This window comes from Stegastes partitus, unplaced genomic scaffold (assembly GCF_000690725.1).
Source record: "Stegastes partitus isolate 25-593 unplaced genomic scaffold, Stegastes_partitus-1.0.2 Scaffold1562, whole genome shotgun sequence".
Lineage (NCBI taxonomy): Eukaryota > Metazoa > Chordata > Actinopteri > Pomacentridae > Stegastes > Stegastes partitus.
The window spans coordinates 144,759-164,701 of record NW_007579293.1 but is presented as its reverse complement, the minus strand read 5'-3'; the positions used below and the strand labels follow the sequence as shown (position 1 = coordinate 164,701).

At 41.2% G+C, this 19,943-nt stretch overlaps 3 protein-coding genes across 3 annotated transcripts in view; all 3 read left to right on the top strand.

The window, feature by feature from the left end:
• Positions 1–433: 433 nt before the first annotated feature.
• On the top strand, positions 434–5,063 carry LOC103371316 (PR domain zinc finger protein 4-like; the record flags this gene model as incomplete). The annotated part of the gene is made up of 7 exons (XM_008300590.1): positions 434–583; positions 846–964; positions 1,062–1,147; positions 1,307–1,434; positions 2,265–2,813; positions 2,920–3,088; positions 3,199–5,063. Coding segments are annotated over 7 exons (1,547 nt in total), but the record flags the coding sequence as incomplete, so codon positions are not given.
• Positions 5,064–6,859: 1,796 nt separating this feature from the next.
• Positions 6,860–15,069, top strand: tmem209 (transmembrane protein 209). Its single transcript, XM_008300589.1, has 15 exons — positions 6,860–6,877; positions 7,249–7,409; positions 9,051–9,109; positions 9,746–9,877; positions 10,013–10,242; positions 10,342–10,546; positions 10,690–10,865; positions 11,046–11,117; positions 11,226–11,322; positions 11,750–11,875; positions 12,078–12,175; positions 12,935–13,049; positions 13,140–13,237; positions 13,794–13,867; positions 14,095–15,069. Exons 2-15 carry the CDS (start codon positions 7,270–7,272, stop codon positions 14,147–14,149), a joined length of 1,677 nt encoding a protein of 558 aa, XP_008298811.1. The 5' UTR covers positions 6,860–6,877; positions 7,249–7,269; the 3' UTR covers positions 14,150–15,069.
• Positions 15,070–15,768: 699 nt separating this feature from the next.
• ahcyl2b (adenosylhomocysteinase like 2b) overlaps positions 15,769–19,943 on the top strand; it is a 60,413-nt gene continuing 56,238 nt past the window's right edge. The window contains exon 1 of the mRNA XM_008300588.1: positions 15,769–16,148. Coding sequence (XP_008298810.1) covers positions 15,813–16,148 — 336 coding nt within the window. The 5' untranslated portion in view covers positions 15,769–15,812. The remainder of the gene's footprint in view (positions 16,149–19,943) is intronic.

Below are 19,943 nucleotides of genomic sequence, written 5' to 3'. Positions count from 1 at the left end.
TTTTGTCATGTGGTGTAACACTGGTAAAAACATCCAAAATTATGTTTTTGCTTTTGGCGGTATTCAGATCTGACTCCACACTCATCAAACAGAGCTTTGTAGTGCTGATGTAACTGCTCAGTCATGTGGAGACTGCATGATGGCAGCGAATTCCATAATCTTGTAAATAAAACAAAACAAAAAGACAAACTTAAATGTGTCCAAGAACCTCTAAATTAGGGTGAATTGCGTGCACATCACAGTGTTGACTGAAGCGATATTTGGTTCAGTCCTAATGTCAGCTTTTGTCATGCAGCCACGTTTTAGGATTTTCATTGTTGATTATATGAAGATGTGCAACAAAAAAGCTCTTCACATTGTTTATGTGCAGTTAATGTAAGTTTCTCAGACAGCTCTAGCCTGCACTAACTTTGTTCTGCTGGTTTTGTTGCAGGGTGCACACTATGTGAACGCTCATATACCTCAGACTGTCCGGAACACGGCCCGGTCACCTTCATCCCTGATGCTCCCATCCAGAGCCGAGCTCGCCTCTCTCTTCCACGTCCACTGTGCCTGCGCATCTCAGTGGCTGACGAACCTCTTGGTGAGATTGCTAACACTCCTAAACAGTGTCTTTTTGGGACTAATATTTAGACAGACGTGTTCTGTGGACTGACACAGCAGTTATATTTAGCAGATAACTTAAATGGCAGATTATAAGGCAAATTTTTTAGTCAGTTTTGGTGAGCCCAAATGTTATTTAACTGGTAAATGGAATCATAAAAGCACACACACAGTGTTGATGTTTACCTTCAAGTTTGCATTGTTGCATTACTATGAATATTTGTGTTTGTTCCTCCTTATAGGAGTCTTTGCACGGGACGTCATTCCTCCGAGGACCTGCTTTGGACCAATAGTTGGCCAGCATTGTAGCAGCGTGGATCTCTCTGATTGGCTAGAAAAGGACACACCTCAAATATGGAAGGTCCGTGCTGTGGTTTGTGTTGAACTGAGGTTGTCTCAGGCAGCGCAAAACCCTGCTTAATATAATAATTGACAATAAGTGATTTCTCCTGCCACAGATGTACCACAACAATGTGCTGGAGTTCTACATTGTGACGACAGATGAGAACGAATGCAACTGGATGATGTTTGTCCGCAAGGCGAGGTACGACGCCAAGATATGCTAATGATCATTTATTCTGTGTATATTTAAAAAAACGTTCAAGAGTATGCATTGTTCGTAAACTGCACAACAAATGAAAAAAGAGAGTTGGCATAAAAAGCAGTATTCTGTTATAATTTGGATGTGTGTTTGTGCATTTAGGACCCGCGAAGAGCAGAATCTGGTGGCGTATCCTGCCAATGGTAAACTGTTCTTCTGTACAACCACAGAGATCCACCCGGACCAGGAGCTGCTCTTCTACTACAGCAGAGACTACTGCAGGCTGATGGGTGAGAGGACGGAACAGGGATGAGTGTTGTATACTCATTAAGAAACAAAAAAAAAAAAAACAACACTAATTACAAACAGGATTAGCATTGCTCTATTTTATGTTTTGTTTTTAATTTCCTTTTTGTCATTCTTTACTTTAGAGTTGAAAGCATAAATAAATGCAGGACTTTTTCTTTGACAGCATTTATGTTGTGTGATATATATATTTTAATGTGACAAAAGTTTTGAATATTTCTTCTACAAATGCCAATACAAATGTTTACAGTTGCTAAAGAAAAGCCCCCAAATCAATAAGTCCCACAATTTCCACAAATTTATTGTTTGTTAACTTAAATGCCAAGGACTTGTTGCACTTGTGTCAACAAGCATTATCAGCATTAACACGAGTTAATTTCACAACACTTTTTAACACTTTCTTGACAAGATAGAGAGAGCTCAAACATCACTACATGTAGGAAGTAGAAATATTATAATAAGTTGTATAATAAGTTAGAATGCCACACAATCTGCAGTTCAGCCGAAGAGCAGTGAATTTTTGTCTTGTGACTGTTGGTCACAGGTGAGTTGTTATTGGCTTCATGTCTGCACTGAGGAGCACAGAATTCTTTTTGCTTTTTACAGAATGTGGCTGCAAATTATTATTTTTTGTCAAGTTTTTAAATTTAAAATTTTGATCGTTAAATTTAATAACTTGGTGGCTTTTGGATAATTTTCAGTTTTCTTTCAGTTTTTACCGTTTCTGGCTTGGATATCTGTTTGCCTTTCAAACCTGAGAGTGAATTTTGGGTGGATTGTTGATGACTATCCTGCCGTCTTTTTACCTCTGAAGGTGTTCCTCAGGTGCCTGAGGGTGAAATCTGCCAATGTGGCAAAGAGTGCTCCTCCTTCTCTGAGCTCAAGTCTCATCTTAGCAACCATAACGGTAACCACAGCCATAACCAGCCTCCACACAGCCACAGCCCGTCGCAGCAGGACCACTCGCAGCAACAACCACCACCTCCACAGCAGCAGCAGCAGCAGCAACAAGAGCAGCAGCCACAGCAACACACTCACCAGGAAGAGAAGCTGACCAACGGAACCTCAAGCTCGTCCTCTTCCCCGTGGCCCTGCCACAACCACCCCACGGGGCAAACAAACAGCGACAACAGCAGCGGGGGCAGCAGTAGTAGAAACTCTAACAACCCCAGAGCAAAAGGCCAGGGTCATGTGCGGGAGAAGAAATTCAAGTGCAGCATGTGTTCCCGGGCTTTCATAACTTCCACTAAGCTCAATGTGCACTTCATGGGGCACGTAGGAATGAAACCACACAAGTGTGAATACTGCAGCAAGGCCTTCAGCGATCCCAGCAACCTCAGGATGCACCTCAAGATTCACACAGGTACTTGCAGAGTGTGAAAAGTAACGTTTAACGAATAGATATCGTTTAACTGTACCTAAAATCAGCTTTTTAACTTTACTGTTTACTTGACTTTTCCCACTTACAGGTCAGAAGAACTACAGATGCACCGTTTGCGAGAAATCGTTCACCCAGAAATCCCACGTGGCGTCACACATGCTCATCCACACCGGTGCAGAGAAGCTCAAGTGCGACCTTTGCGACCGAACCTTCATCAGGAAACATGACCTGAAACAGCACATGTTCTCTCACACGCAGTATGTACAGATTACTTATTGTAAAACCGAACAAACTGATGGACTGTTGGTTTTGTTGCAGTATTTTCTCCCTATTTATTAGTCATTCCCCTGTTTTTTTCTCACCACAGCGAACGCCGGATTCAGTGCCCCAAGTGCAACAAACACTTCCTCAAGACCAACCACCTGAAGAAGCACATGAACTCTCACGAGGGCCGAAGAGACTTTGTCTGCGAGAAGTGCCACAAAGCGTTCCTCACCAAATACCACCTCACGCGTCACCTGAAGATCTGCAAAGGGCCCAAGATGGAAAGAGTGTCCCGTAAGGAGCAGGACGTCGACGAGGAGGAAGACGATGAGGAGGATGACGACGGCAGAAGAGGAGGAGAGAGGCTCGTTGACTCAGCAAATAGCGAGGACTGTGGTTTGGATGTTGGAGGATATAACTCTGAGAAGTCCCTGTCACCCCCTCATTGACAACACTGTGCCTCTTGAGATGTTTTATTTATTTACTACAGTACCAATGTTTACCTCTCTTTTTTTTTTTTTTGCCAAATACTAGTTACTTTGTTAAAATATAACTGACATTTGTCAAAATTAATACAATTTAACTGCCACATTTTGCATTATAAAAATGTTAAAAACGTGTTTAGCCTCTCACAAGCATATCGCTGCTGCTAAAATAACACTGGGTTACAAAAAGTATTTTGTTGAAGGTGTCTGACTGATTTAACTGATTTAGGACATTTTTGCAACGCTGAATCCAAAAATGACATCTGCTTTTCTGTGTCAGGTCACGTTTTTATGCCAACTCGATTTTGAAAAAATCGATTTTGCCACTAAGTTGATCAAATTTTTTGACATTAGCGATTGATTTATTTTAGTATTTCTCATATGAAATCGGATTTTAGAGGAAAAATTTCATTTTCTAATCCTTTTCATAAGCTAAATGATCCACAAGTTGATGAGCGTAAACATTTATAAAGCTAAATACAAGTACATTGCATTTTTCATCAGCATTGCTCAAAATTCAGGGCTTGAACTTGCACTTCTTGGAGCTCCTGGAATGATCAGCAGCAGGTTTATCTCTCTTCAGAGTCCAGCAGTAATCAGCCATCACGACTGCATCCCAGCGTCCCTGATGCCTGGTCTCCATCTCTTTCTGATAAAATCACGTGACTCTAATGTGTTGTTCATAAACCAGGGGGTAAACTTTTTATCTACATTTAATTCACCTACAAATATTTACAGTATCAACTTGAAAAGGTTTCAGAATTTGTTCATTTCAGGAAATAGAAAAAGAATATTGTACGATACAAAGCATAGATACCCGCACATGTACACAAAATGTAAAAAACAAAAGTGCATGTGGCGACAAATCAAACTTTTGACCTCATTGAGCAAAACCAATGTAATATTTGGATTCGGCACACTGCAGTTGTCCAAAATCAGCTCAAAAAACTTTGACACCAAAATGGGTGTAGACCAGTGTAATCTTTGTCACATTAGAAGCCAGCTGATAAAGATTTGAACATACTTCTTTCAAGTTATTTTCTCTTCATTAACTCAGGCCTCTGTGATATTAACGGTTTTAGTGGGTTCACATAAGCTCTCATTTACTGGTTGTTTTTCTTTAATCCTAATTCCTCAGTTCACTCAATAACACAACTGATACAGATTAGTAATTGCAGAAGAATGTCAGTTCTAAAATTCTGATATTCTTGTATATTCCTGCATTTTTTTTATATTATTCTTGATTATATGTAGTTGCTAAATGGGTTGTGCTATTTTTCTTTATTTATTAATTTTGTATTCTCTTCCCTTTATTTAATTCTGTCGTGTGTGTGTGAATGGAAGCGAGCCTTTTGAAATCAAGTATCTGGGCATTAATGTGACAATATCCCACCTGGTGTGAGTGTTGACTGAATGTTACAATCATGTTATAGCTCCATCTTATCCGTTGCACATTTTAATAAATGGATATTTACAGCTGTTATGTTGTTTATTGGTACTTTTTTTTTTTTTTTTAAATGTCTGTGTTGTTTTCATTATGTAAAGCATGCAGACTGGTGATCATAGTGGATATAACGGAACAGAAATGAGCGTCATACAGTTTAGATTTAATATATGAAAAATAGCAGCCCCACAGTCGGAACTTCATCCAACAAAACTCAGCAGACCTTTGTAGTATTTCATTTGTCCACTTCTAATTTTGATGACAAACTCAAGCCTCTTTAACATGGAGGATGTTCATTTTCTGGAGAGATGTTCTGCCATTCATCAAAGACCATTTTATTTCAACTGCTCTTTGCTGGAGGTTTTGTGTTGCTCAGCTTTTCTCTTTAAAGTATCTCAGAGGTGTTGGATTTAAATCAGGCGACTTACTTAGACAGGTCTTAGTTTTTACTTTTTCCTATTTAGAAACTCTTGCGTGATTTTGGCAGTGTGTTTTGGATCATTTACTTGCTTAACTGTTTCTCGAACACTGTTGCCGAGAAGGTCGCCGGTTCGCGTCCCGGTGGGGGCACTGGGATCTTTCTGCGTGGAGTTTGCATGTTCTCCCCGTGCAGTGTGGGTTCCCTCCGGGTTCTCCGGCTTCCTCCCACAAGGTCCGAAAACATGTTGAGGTTAATTGGTGATTCTGTCTGTAGGAGTGAATGTGAGTGTCCCCTGCCTTCACCCTGAGTCAGCTGGGATAGGCTTCAGCCCCCTGCGACCCCAGTGAGGATTAAGCGGTGTATAGATAATGGATGGATGGAAATATTTCTCGTCTTCCAAGTTTCTGCAGATTTGGAAGTCATCTTGTTATCTAGTATTTTTGGTACATCTCCAGACATCCATGATGCATCTACAAATGTCACCTTCATGCTTCACGGTCAGGACTGTGCATTCGCTGTGGTAGTCCTGACTACGTTCATACCAAACCTGCTCGACCACATCTGAGGTGAACAAATTTATCTTGGTCTCATCTGACAAAAGAAAGTGTTCCCAATATTCCAGTATCCATCAGGCTTCTTTTCATAACAAAGTCAATCTTGCAGTTTTGCGATGGATGGCAAGCAGCGTTTTTTATTTTCTTTGATGCCGTCCATAGAGGTTGATAGTATGCAATGCTCTGAGCAGTCACAGACACTTTCATTTCCACTGATAACCCCTGTACCAAGTGGGAAATACTTCTATAACCATCTGTTGTTTGGAGCCAGATTGTAAAAGTGGTGGCGTCAGTTTCAGGATCCAGCCACTGTGGCTCTGATTAGTGGTGCTGTGGCTTGTTCTATATTTCTGGATTACTGCTGCAGCTGTGTGTCCACTGACTTTCAGTCATTCAGTTTTATAACCATGTTAATGCAATTAGGCAGATTCAAAATGATAGATTTGCTCAATTTGTTTCACTGATCACTGGTTTTGTTTGTCATTGATTACTATTTTGTTGCAGCGTTTCTACTTCACTTAGAACAGGTAGAAAAAACTTGAATAAAAACATTAGTCACGTGAATATCTAATATTTCCAAAGAGATTAATGCATTGATAGAAATTAGTCTCAAAACTAATGTGACATTTTTTTTTAATTATTTTTTTTCCTTGCACATATTACTACAATTGTCGCTGTTTGTGTGAGATTCCACATAAGAAAATTTTAGGTGCAAAACAGAAATTAAAAAAACAAAACAACAACCAAAAAAAACTTTTTTTAATTTTCCAAAGTGTCATATTTAAATGAGGCCGGTGTGATGACCCGGTAGTGCACTTTGCAACTGCCGGTTAAAATACAAATTATGCAGCGCCGCGGTTGTCATTCACTTCAGCGTGGTATGAATTTTCTACATTTCCTACGCTTTGTATAATATTTTGGTTATATCGCCCTCTGAATAACCCCTCAGCGTTGTGGCTTGTTTACATTGTGGACGGAAATCCAACCAGAAACTAAACTTTCGCTGCACGTTCCTCTCTGTTTGTGGTAAAAGCTACAGCTAACTTTAGCTAGCCGTTTAGCTAGCAGGGCTAACTGAGCTACACTTGTGTTAGCCGTAAGTTGAGCACAGCTGTCGTGCTAACTTTCATGTCAAGTTTAAGTATACTCGCTTAATCTGTCTGTTTTAAAGCTCGACTTGGTCTTGGCACATTTCATGCTTGTTTTTTTTTTTTTGTCTCAGAGTGTTTCTCTCTGCTCTTTCTTTCAGCCTGACCAGTGTGATAACATCATGTTGACCCCACCGAAGGAGGGGATGCCCAGTATGATCGACCGGGCGCTGAGGATGAGGAGGGAGGAGCAGGCTCGACAGGTGGTCCTCGCCTGGGCTGTCCTCAATATGTCCCTGGCTGGCATGATTTACACTGAAATGTAAGTAGTTCTGCTGGAATAGCGACCTAAAAATTGTAATGTAGCACTGGTGTTCCAGCTGATGTGGTGATCATGTTGCCTGGTGATGTTTGTTTGCTGTTCAAGCCTGCTGGAGGGAAATCCTGATGTTTATAGTCGCAGATTCCTCATATTCAGAGCCAAAAGTTACTTACTCAAGTCCCCCCACAACTAGATAACTTTACAAGGCAGTAAGAAACATATCAGCTTTAGAACCAGTCTTCGTCCAGCTCAGACTTTGCATCCTGCGCCCTCGCTGCCGGCTGCTTGTGAGGTGAACCGTTCAGAATGAGCAGCTGCCGCTCAATCCACCAGGTTTGTTAACTTTCTGGAGCCGCTACTGCAAACTCTAAAATGTCTCAGCCATGAGCAGCACCAAATGTTCTGTTGTTCATTGCAAGAGTGATCACAGAAGTCTTCATGCACTCCCAGCATCTGAGGAACTGAAGATACAGCGGTGTGCTTTTGTTATTAATAGTAATGTCACCACAACTATAGCAAAGTACTGACTGTTAGAGTGTCGTATGACCTGCGTAGCTATTGTTTATTTGGTCTGTGGAGACTGTAAAGCTTAGAGACTTACAGAGATGATACAGAGACCTTTAAGACCGATAAACAAGAACTGGGTGGGTTGCTCTGTTTTAATGTCGCCTGCTATGCTTCAGTGCCGTTTAGACACAGTCAGTGTTTACATCTGTTTGCTTCTCTCCTCCTCACATATACTGCAGCTGAATTCCCAATTAAGCTTTTTGTTGTTTAAACATTTTTCTGTTTCTGTTGTCATCCAATGGAATGAGTATAAAACATTCACTAAACACAGCCCATTAAAATCCTCTTTAAAGATGCCACTCTACACTGCTATGCTGCTGATTTTAGACTCCAATGTTGTCAGACAACCTCACCAACAGAGGTCGTATAGTCAGAGTAAAATGAACCAACTTTGTTGTATTTTAAGCTGAAACATTGAAAGTCGTGTTTATTAATTTGCTGAGAAGGGGCAAAATATGGGACCTTAACAATGACTCTATGCTAAAAACTTTAGTTTTCAGCGTCACAACCTTTCCTTTTAGACAATATAAACCTTCAGCTTGAATTAAATAAACATAAAGTAATTCTCAAAAGGACGACAAATATGCCTGAACTCTGCCCTACACGGTGAGCCACAGGGACTGATAAAGAGGCGTGAACTAATTCATAGGTTTTGATTGTTATTACTGAAATGATCCTGTTGCTGTGACAATTATATGTAGGGCAAAGTAGATTAAGAGCAAGTTATCAGGTGTAAGTTTTTCTCTAAACAAGTGTACATGATTTGTGTTGTGGACAACAGGTGCATTTATTTATTAGCGAACGTTCATCTGTGTTAAGTTGTGACTGTTATCAGTTAACATAAATCATTAACGAGCATTAAACAGCCAACAGACTAAACATGAGGTATGAAGGTAGAGCAGGCCGCTCGCTTCCTGTTGTTGTCTGTAGAGGATATCACCATGAATATGCATTTTACATGAACAGAGAACAGGATCTCCAGTTAATACGCAACACTGCCCTGAATGTTTCATCTCTCAGATTCCTGTGCACAGTTTAATTATGTGTTCTGTGTCTTTTTTGCTTTTCTGTCAGGTCAGGGAAATTGCTGAGCCGATACTACAACATCACCTACTGGCCTATCTGGTACATCGGTGAGGTTCCACTACTGTTATTTATTCTAAGGATGTTTGCTGTTGTTGTGAGCCATTAAAAAGATCGACTTAAAAGTTGTAATGTAATAGAGCAGCAATATTTAATGGATTCATTGATTAGTTGTTAACTGTTAAATTAATCGCAAAGTATTTTGATTACTGAGCGATTTTTTTTTTCTAAAGAAAAGTCTGAATTCTTTTATTCCTGATTCTTAAATGTAATTGTTTTCTGTCTCTCCTCTATGAGAGTAAACAGAATATCATGGGGTTGTAGATGAAGCAAAGCATCTGAGGATGTGATCTTGAGCTTTAGGAAACACAGATCAAGATGTTTTACCATTTGTTGACATTTTAGAGACGAAACAAGTAATCATTTAATCGAGAAAATAATCAGCAGATTTAAAGACAATAAAACTAATTGTACTGGGTCACTGTCTTGGTTATGTTTTCATTCAGCCTGTTTGAGGTATTTTACAATTTCATTGTTAAACAGTTGGAGTTTTCAGGTGTATTTTAATTCAGACTGCAGAAACATGGTGACGTGATGGAAAAGCTATAAATACAAGTGTGCAATTTAATGTGACACCCAGTTGTTTGTTACAGTGTCTTCTTTTTTTTTCCTCTCCTCTTTTATAGAACTGGTGCTAGCTTCTCTCTTTAGCCTCAATGCTCTTTTTGACTTCTGGAAGTATTTCAAGTACACTATGGCTCCCTCCACTATTGCTGTATCCCCCGAGCAGCATCATCTACTGGGTCTGAGAAACACAAGTAAGGCTCTAATACGAGAACTGTATATTTCTCAGCTTTTGTCCGATCCTTTTTACATACAAGATGCTTTGTAGCAAGTAAAATAGTGCATTGTGAACCACTGTGTCATGGCAGGTTTTGTCTTTCCCTTCGCAGGTATTCAGGCCTCTCCGCCCCAGAAACCAGAAAAGAAAGAAACCCCAGCTCCAGCCCAGTCGTCTCCACTGCAGGGTCAGAGCGTGCTGAGCTTTAGTCCTTCTCGGGCGGCCACAACCAGCCCCAAATTCTCCCCCAGCTGTGTGCAAGGTTACAGCCCTCCTCTGAGTAACCCGTCCACCCCGAGCAGTGCAGGAGGCCCCTTTTCCCCCTCAGTAGCCTTTGGAAAGGTATGTTTTGTTTTGTTTTTACAACAGTAACACTGAGAAAAACATAAATGTACACTGTAATAACTCCATTTTGTGTCCATTGTGTTGTCTCTGTTGTAGGTCTTGAACTACAGCCCTTCCTCCGGCTCTTCTCCTTATCCGAACACCATCGGGTCAGCAGAAGGCACCAGCTTGAGAGCTCGATATCGCACATCTCCATCGGTGTTTAACTCCCCTGGAAGCAAGGAGGACTACATGGAGGATCTGAAAAGTCTGGAGAGGTTCTTGCGCACAGAGGAGGAGAGGAGTCACCGAAGCCAGTTAGGTTGGTGCTGTAGATTGTAGGAATTCTTTTGTTAATATTATATTAAACCCAACATTAAATCTTTATCTTGATCTGTGTAACTTTATTTAACATATTATGGAAAAAAACTTTCCACTATCACAATTACTTGATTCCCTCTGTAGGCAGTCCAGAGTCTGTGTCTCCGAGCCACAGTCCAACATTTTGGAACTACAACCGTTCAGTAGGAGATTACGCACAAAGCCTGAGGAAATTCCTGTACCAGCCTGCATGTCGCTCTCAGGCACCATCTGCCCACAAGGATGAGACAGATCTGGGATCCAAACAGGCTGCAGAGGAGGTCTGTACATCAGCATCGGATAGTTTGTTCTACCACAATGAAGGCCGTTTGGTGACTTAAGTCCTTGGCTGACAAAATGACACTTTAGTCTGTTGATGGAGCTACTATTTGTGAAATACGTATTCTAACTGGGGATTGTTGTTTTGAAAATGTCCTTCTTGTTCCCATCCTGATATGCAGGTTTGGGCCAGAATTACAACCAGTCGCCCGGTCGTGGATCGCATCGATAGCTGGACGGCCAAACTTAGAAATGTGAGTGGTCATGTCATTCACTGGCTATGTTGAATTAAGTTTACACATCATGCATAAGAGTTCACATAGATTTGAGTTTAGTCAGGAAATGTTTCCATGTGTTTGCAGTGGATCAGTGACACCATCTTGGTCCCGTTGGTCAAAGAAATAGATTCTGTGAACAGCCAGCTCAGGAGGATGGGCTGCCCAGAGCTCCAGATAGGAGGTAAAACAGCTGCAGAGGTCATTATTACACCATCTCCTCAAATAAATGTTAGATATTCATATCAACTTACACCTATTATTTTATTACTATCGGATAAAAATGTGGCGTATTAAAACATTCCAGCAGTTTAGTAAAGCATCTTATTATTCACTGTGACTGTACTTGTTAAAACTATGAGTTTTATATATCCTGAATATCTAAATGAGCATTTAAAGGTAATTAAAAATATTGTCATGTTAAACCACCAAACTAGTTCTTTTCAAGATTTTCTTTAGTAAAACAAGAACAGTGCGCATACAGTTTGTTTAGACACAAGTGCCACACATTTCCAAATCACTGGAAAAATCTCATTCTTTACTAACCATTGTGATTTCAGTGTAATGATGGCACCTAGTTTAACACTAGTTTTCCTTCTTCCTTCTACCAGAGGCCAGCATAAGCAGTCTGAAGCAGGCAGCAGTGATGAAAGCCTCGTCAATCCCCACGTTGAACTCTATCGTTCAATACTTGGACGTCACACCCAATCAGGAGTATCTAGTGGACCGGATAAAGGGTAGGTTCAGAAATGCAGCCTGTACTGTGTTTAGGTATTGATTGGAGCTTAAATTCCTGTATATGTGTATAACAAAGGGTAAAAAAATGTGTGTTTTTACATGCTTTTGTTGATTACATTTTGATTGTTTGTGGTTGTACAAGATAACTGGAACAATGATCTGATTAGCTGTTTGTGTGCTTTGTTTGTTCTGTCCCGTCAGAGCTGGCTCATAGTGGCTGCATGAGCTCCTTTCGATGGAACGGTGGTGGTGACCTGAAGAACAGAAAGTGGGATACTGACCTCCCTACTGACTGTGCTGTGAGTCTACACACACACAACCACAAGTGTACGCAGAGACATGAGAAGCTTGTGGTCACAGCTGTTGTGTTTCATCGGCATCATCGATGAAGTTTATGCGAAAAATGTGTCGACATCAATATTCTTAACTGACATAACTTCAGTTCATTATAACAGATGTTTCAGTGCAGTATCATAACATTAGTCATGAGCGATGGTGTCAGCAGTTGAGCACTTTGATTCAGTTGAAAAGTTTCCAAAGACCCAAGGCTTGAAAAGTAAGCGACTACTTCAAATTGAAGTAGATAGCAAACACACAGAAGACACATAAAGTCTTTTTGTTTCTCTCCTGCTCTCTGTGCTTACTTACACTGTATTTTAATGCGGTTGAATTCCCCGTAAAGCTGTTCTCATTTACATACTTTAATGTTTCTGCTGTCAGACAATGGCATGAACATGAAATAGTGACTTTGACGCTGTTCATTAAGACCACATGTTAACCCTGCTTGTGGTGAATCATTGTTAAATGGTATTTCATTACTTGTTACTGTAATACTGCGCCTGTTCAAATGTAGATTTCTATATTTCCTTTGCTTAAGTGTTTAATTTTTGCCATCAAAAAGGCTCCAGTTGTTCAAGTTTGTTTCTTCAGATGAAACCTTCTCTGAGCCTTTTACTGTCTCTGTAGCTTTCCTCATCAGTGGAATCATTCTGCATAACACCAAAAATGATAGTATTTCCCCCTCATAGTCAGGTCACTGTCTTCATCTGTCCCCTCAGATCCTCATGCATGTGTTTTGCACATACTTGGACACCAGGCTGCCGCCGCACCCCAAGTACCCAGATGGGAAAACTTTCACTTCACAGCACTTCAGCCACACACCAGACAAACCTGGTAAGTGCACACGAAATGTCAAGAACAGCAATACAAGACTGAAGATTTTGTGGTGTTTTAGCTCTTGTATCCCTTTTTTGACTGTGGTAGATGTAACCAAGGAGAACCTCTTCTGCATCCACCAAAGCAGCACGACTCCCCCTCACTACCAGCTCATATACCAAGGACACATCTACAGTCTTCCCAAGGTGACAGCAAAAACACCCAAGAAATACTTCTACTTTTGTGGTTCTTAAAACAAAGCTTGTGCATTTATTATACCATTGCTGTCCTAAAATCAAACCCAAAGAGTACTCTTGTGTCACAGTTTTCTTATTTCGTACCATCTTAGTCGTGTTATTTGTAGATATCACTAAATCCAAGAAGAGATCAAAAAAAAATTTCCTTTGGGATTCTAAAATTCCAGATGTTTTCTTTATCAATGCGTGAATATAGTACTGCACTTTATCTCAATTTTAACAGAGCGCACAAGATTCGACAATACATGAGCTTTTGTAATCTTTTCAGTCACTAAAATAATATATTTTTTGTCCTTCACATTGTTCGTTCATAAACCCATTTACTATTTCCCTGTTAGTTGGATAAATCCCTGTTATATATGTCAGCAGTCCCCTCATGTACAACCACTCTGCCAGAGGAAGAGCTCACATCACAACAGGCATCTTGTTCATTAACACTGATGTCTTGCTCGTTGGTAGCAATTTATTTGCTGTGACATGAACCCATTTTCTTTTGCTATTACAGGGCAGAAACAACCTGTTCCACACTGTCCTCATGTTCCTTTATGTCATTAAGACCAAGGAATCAGGGATGCTGGGGTGAGTACCTCTGCTGCTAAAAGCCTATAAAAGAGTGACTTGTTCAAACTAATCTCTGACATGATTACAGCCAGTAGAGGCTATTATCATGAAATATTGACTCATTTTCAACACAAAGGTCATACACGGAAAAAAAAACCAGATTGCATATTGATTCAAAATGATTAGCTCGACCTTGCTTGTCCTTTTGGGGAATAATTAAATTGCTTTTTTTCCCCCTCCCTCAGGAGAGTAAATCTGGGCCTCTCTGGTGTGAATATCTTGTGGATATTCGAAGACTGATGCACGGCCTTTTACAGGAAACGAGCAGGTGCAAGTGGATTTTTTTTCCACCCCGCAATGCTGCAAGGCTATGCTGGTTGGAACATCATATCAACCTAAAGACTGCTTTTTTTAGGTGCACATGGAAAACAGCACTTCACCTTGAAGTGATAATAAATGCGTGTATTTGGGCATGTTCTCAATTTTACTGTACAAATTGGCAACCTGCTGCATTATTATTCACCTTTTAGGAACTCGTTTCTTTTACACCACAGAGGGCTTACGACGCAACAAAGAGCTGTATTTTTTAAACACGATTTGATTTTCTGATTTTTATATTTTTGAGAATGTACCAGCATGGCAGCCTTGTAAATAATATACCTCAGATTTGTCTGGCGGATGGCGAAAGGGCTCTGAACCCATTAGCTTGAATGTAAATACAGTGTGTGTGAGGACTTAACCATGTGTTTTGTTTTGGCATCAGCAACCTTTTGCTACTAGCTTGTTGCGACTTCTTCCCTGTTCTTTTGTAGTAATAAATCTTTCCAGTAATAGCGATGCTCCTGGCATGTGCTTGAATTAAAAAACAGACCTGTGCAAATTGCTGCAGTGCTGAAATATGGTATTAAAGTATTCTGTAGTTGCTAATTGTACCTGTTTATGAGGCTGTAATGTCACACATGTACAATAGTGATGATATGACAGGTGATGTGCGATTTGGAGAAAAAAGGAAAAGCCTTTGAGTCACCAATGTCATTCTTTTTTTTTTTGTAAACATGCTGTTTTTTACTAAGAAGCACTGAATGCCATTCATCCTGACTTCCTGTGTCTGCCGTTGGTTACATTTGACATGTGTGCTCGTTTTCAATGATGCATTTTACAGAAGTTATGAGATGTGAAAATTAAATTGAGATATTAAAAAGAGAACTGCAGAAGTTTGATCATTTCCCTCTGCCTGATGTGCATTGTGTTTTTTAACTACCTCATACATCCACCTGGTGGCAATGTAGTTCATTTAATATTATTTGACCTTACTCCTGTACCCATTTTCTCATATGATGCAGATATCCACTGTAATGTGATGCAAAATCTTGTGGCTGGAGAACAATACTGATTGACAAATTCAATAATTTGGTCTCAACATATGCAAAGGACAAAACATGCCTTTTATCGTATGGAGAAAATTGCAAGGGATTTTTGTTATTTTTTGCACCCTACTTTTTATTTTGTGTGCCTATGAGAAGGGAAATCATTGATATAAAACTGAAAATCCCAACGTTTGGTTTTCAGAGACGGTGTATAAATGTTAAGTGTGATTATGTGGCCAACATCGCGTTTGTTTTGTAGTTTACTGTCGTCCTCTTTTAATACAAACTACATTTACCACAACTGCGCGGCTTTGTCTGCTGGGAAATGTAGTCAAAGTGTTAATTAATGCTGCCATTTAGCTGAATATTATATAGTGTGTTTATGGTTTTATTGGGTTTTCTTATGGTGAGTAAGGTGTGCAAGCATTTTAGTGGCGTGGACATGCCTAATGGGAGAGGTGTCTTAAAGGGGGGAGTGTTTGAGCTACTCAGTGGAACTACAGGGACCAGAATGCATTTCGCCGCCGTTGCTCCTCCGCTCACATCCGCTCCACTCTCTATCTGTGCTGGAAAAAGGACTTTGAGAAACTGCAGCGATGTCAGTCCAGGTTGTGGCAGCGAAAATGGCAGAGGTCGAACTCAAAGACGTCCCCACCGGCAAAGACCTGGCGGCTGAATCCCCGGTGACACCCACGTCGGAGGGCAAGAACCTCGCCAGAAACGACCCGCACGAGGCCGGTTCCTCTGCCGCTACGTCCCCTGCCGCGGAGCCCTCCGCGAAAGCCGGTGAAGGCAGCCTGGGCTTGCTCACCCCGAACCCCGCGAAGATGCCCCAGGCGTCGGCTATGAAGCGCACGGACCCGCAGCAGAACGGCGGGGAGGCTTTCGTCAACCGCGACGGAACCGTGGCCGAGGCTCCGCGGATGAAAAAGGTGAGTGAGGCAAGCGGTTTTTTTTTTCTGCCGCAGCCGCAGCAGCTGCCGGAGCTCCGCTGAGAGGACCTCGCCGCAACGAGAGCTCGCTGGGAGAGCTGGCATTGTGTGGTGACGACGATGCTAACAGGCTAGCTGGTCCCAAAGCTGAATCAGCGGTGCCAGTTGAGGCTTTTAATCACGGTCTTCGGTTGCTAATAACCCGGTGGAGGGTGTAATAAGCACCAGACACCTTTTAGAATAAGTGTACCCTTTTCATTTGGGCTGACATTTAGTTAAATCTTTAAGACGTGAACTCAGGAGGTGGGTAACAGTCCCCTAACTGCTTCTTAAGTTTTGCTGAGATTGTGTGTTTAAGAGGGGAAGGACTTTGCTTTTAGCCCCCTCTTTTTTTTCTTTTTTTTAAACACACAGCTTATTATTGCTGGTTTGTGGATTGCTGACCTGGAATTATCAACTAAGTAACACACACACAAAACACAGACTTTGACAACACAAGTGCAGCCAGTCGTTTTCATGAAAGCTTCAGCTGCTGTCTTAGCTAGTTTGCTAATCTTTTTTTTTTTTGTAAGAATAACTGACAATTCAGTGACTTCCAGTTTCAAAACACGTGGTTCCCTGTTGCAGCATGGTGCTAGCAGATGTATGCTTGTTCCCAGCAAGAGCTTAAATACATTTTTTATTGTTGTATTTTGGCACAGTAAAGTAGAAATCCTGCCTCTTTACCTTGATATGAACCATTGCTTGACCTCATGTCAGTGTAATAAATAAAAAAAACACAGTTCCCTGCTTACAAGCCATTATAGGTTTAGTCAGATTTAAGCCAAGGTGTGTGATCTAACTTAGACACAACAGTAGTTACTAATCCGTGACCCCGGGGTGCTCCTGTCACCTACTTTCCACAGGCCTGATTTAGCCTGCAGAACACCTAGAATTGATACCTCAGTGAAGGGAGTTCCTGCCCTTGTGGATTAATTTAGAGGTCGGGCTGACTTAGCGTGCCGTTTTCTTGGCAAGTAAGGATCCCAAACCTTCTCTTCTAGCTGTGTCCTAAATGCATCTTATCTTTCGGTGTCTTGTGAGGTCTTGATTGGAGCGGAAGAAGGGCAACGTTCATGGATAGAGCGGTTTTTGATAAGGAGCCTATTAAAAGAAGCTGCCAGCTTTATGAGATATTACCAATAGCTGACATTAATATATAGCTTAGGATCACTTTAGCGCAGTGTGTCAGTGGCGGCCAGATTTAGTAAATGGTGCTGGAAATTTTTGGTTTTGCGTTTGGGGGGGATTAAAGCTTGTGTGTTGGTCAGTTTGTGCTCCGCCTGTTACATTAAAGCAAAAACAACTAGTTGAGTGTGTTGTCACTACAAACCGCTGGGATGGAAACCCAAAAGACTAGGTGACTGCCCGCCTTAGAAAGCATCAGAAGCATCAGAATAGGGTGAGACCAAAGGATAAAACAAGTCGGACGGGATAGACTCTCGCCGTCCACTCCCAAAGCTGGTCGTGTTAGACAACCCCTAAAGGAAACCCAGCTACAGTACCCTTTAGACTGGGTTTTACACTCAGGGAATGGATTGTGCACACAGCAGATGGCTTCACGTACCTCAGAGTGAGCGTAAGGACATCAACCAGCGATCAGAAGCATTGGGATCACAGGGTGAAGAATATTTGGGGGGCATCCTGAAATCGGAGCTACCGAAGAGCAACAGCCACATCTGGATCATTGAGGAGACCACGTTTGCATTGAGGACCATGGTACAGAGAGTTCATGCTGTGTTTTAATTTTATTTTTGCAAAATGATCATCGCAAGTTTAGTATTGTTTATAGGCGGCGAGTCACTGAGAAAGCATAAAATGTAGTTTCCAAGTAGATTTTTATTGTTACCCGAAGTGGCAGCCTGTCTCATATATATTAATTTAAATCCCAGTGCAGTCATTCTGGTAATATCTAATCATTATAGTGACCATTATAACACACATGTATCTTCATCTGTGCTTTTAAATTAATGATTAGAGTGATGTGCTGGATACTCTTTGTCAACAAAAGCTTGTTTAATCCGTTTCATTCCAAAGAGATCCTGATAATGTAAAGAGCAGGCATCTGTGAATTTTCAGGGGTCAGTGCTTTTTTTTTTTATTCAAATAATGTCCTGTAAGCTCAAGTAGTGGATAACAGTCACTCAAAATGCATGGAAGGCAGAAATCTGTCCATTATGTAAATTTAACTACACTGTTGTGAATGCGTCCGTCTGATCACTTCGGTATACGTGTATATCCACTGGGACCGAAGGTTGGCAGCAGTCTATTTATAGATGAAGAGGCATAGTGGATCTTATGGCGCTCTGCATTATAGATATATACGACCACGGCCAGGCCTTGAGCATCTGCTGAGTTGTGCATGCCCAGTGCAGGAGAGGCTAAGCGGAGCAGTGGGGCTGATGATGCAAGTAGGCAGGCAGCAGTGTTGACTGACTGACTGACTGACTGGATGACTGACTCGCATTTTAATCCTTGCCTTTATCATGTCGCTACACGAGGGGATTAGAAGGCCAGCTCTCTGTTGTAGGTGAGCCCAGATGTAGGCTTTTTTTCAGTCTGTGATGAGTTTGATTGTGTCTCGAATATCTCGAGCGTCTGGGAAGTCCACGGTGAGGATTCCAGCTGGGAAAAGAAGGAAACTAGGAACAAAGCTCAGCCTCGTAGCTGCCATTATCCCTGTTTGTGGCTATTGTGGCAGGCGTTTTTCTAATTGCACACAGGAGCTGTCGGATCACCTGCCTAATTGCCTGTACTGACGCCTTACTTGAGGTGAATGATTCACCTGTTACGTACACTGAGCAAACACAAGCGCGCATCATGGTGCTCATTAAAGCAATTCCCCCCCGACCACTGACATTTAGCGATGATTGCTCTTCATAACAGGTTTTAGGAAAGCGCGCACAGTGATATTTTTGATCGATTCCACAGAACAGTGAGTTAGCGCGATCATCCCTCCCTGCTGTAATGTTACGTCACCCACTAAGCTGGTGTTCCTGGTAGTACTCTGGTTAACAGGCTTACTGTGACCTGTGGCTGCTCTGCTTAGGGCGAGAGCTGTCTGGAAGATGAGGTTATGGATTCAACAAGACTAAAACCGCCCCCCAGGGGTATCTGCACTTTATGTGTGTGGTCATTCACACCGTACTCCAACTTAGACTGCGCAATTATGGCCAAAGTTTGATCAATGTTGAGAATATTCACTCATTTTTAGGGACAACATGTTGTTATTGCACTTTCACATTTACATAAACAGATAATCGTTTTCACTTCCTTGTTGTGCTACATTCCTGCTAATTTTAGCATCAAAATAAGGTTCTTGTTTACCTGGATTTAATTCTTATCCTTGAGGAAAAATTTAACTTACAGAACATCTGCTTATCGATACACTCTGCAATTTACCGTCGCTCCCTAAATGCCTCACATACAGGCTATGATAGATGCTAGCTCGGTGGCTGTACACAGAGAAGCCTCTGGTCTCCTCATTTACAATATCTTTGTCCAAAAGTAACTTTGAAAAGATTAACATAAGGCATTCTAATGTAGGATTTATCCAAGTTGAGACCAAGGTTTTATCTACATGCACTTTTTTGGCATTGTAGACTTTCCTGTGAGCAGAGCGCGTGTTCTAAACATTAATATTTCAGCTAATTAGGTTCATTTAAATGTAGGAAGCCAAAGTCATGATCGTAAATAATTTTTACTCAGTTGTGTAACTGTAATCGTCTTGCAGTTAACAATCCTAAGAATTCTGTA

Bases quoted from the DNA above. Each gene is read 5' to 3' on its own strand.
- tmem209 (XM_008300589.1), top strand. From the start codon at position 7,270: ATGTTGACCCCACCGAAGGAGGGGATGCCCAGTATGATCGACCGGGCG. The intron at 13,238-13,793 runs GTGACAGCAAAA...TTGCTATTACAG, and splicing joins ACATCTACAGTCTTCCCAAG to GGCAGAAACAACCTGTTCCA. The intron at 13,868-14,094 runs GTGAGTACCTCT...CCCCTCCCTCAG, and splicing joins AAGGAATCAGGGATGCTGGG to GAGAGTAAATCTGGGCCTCT.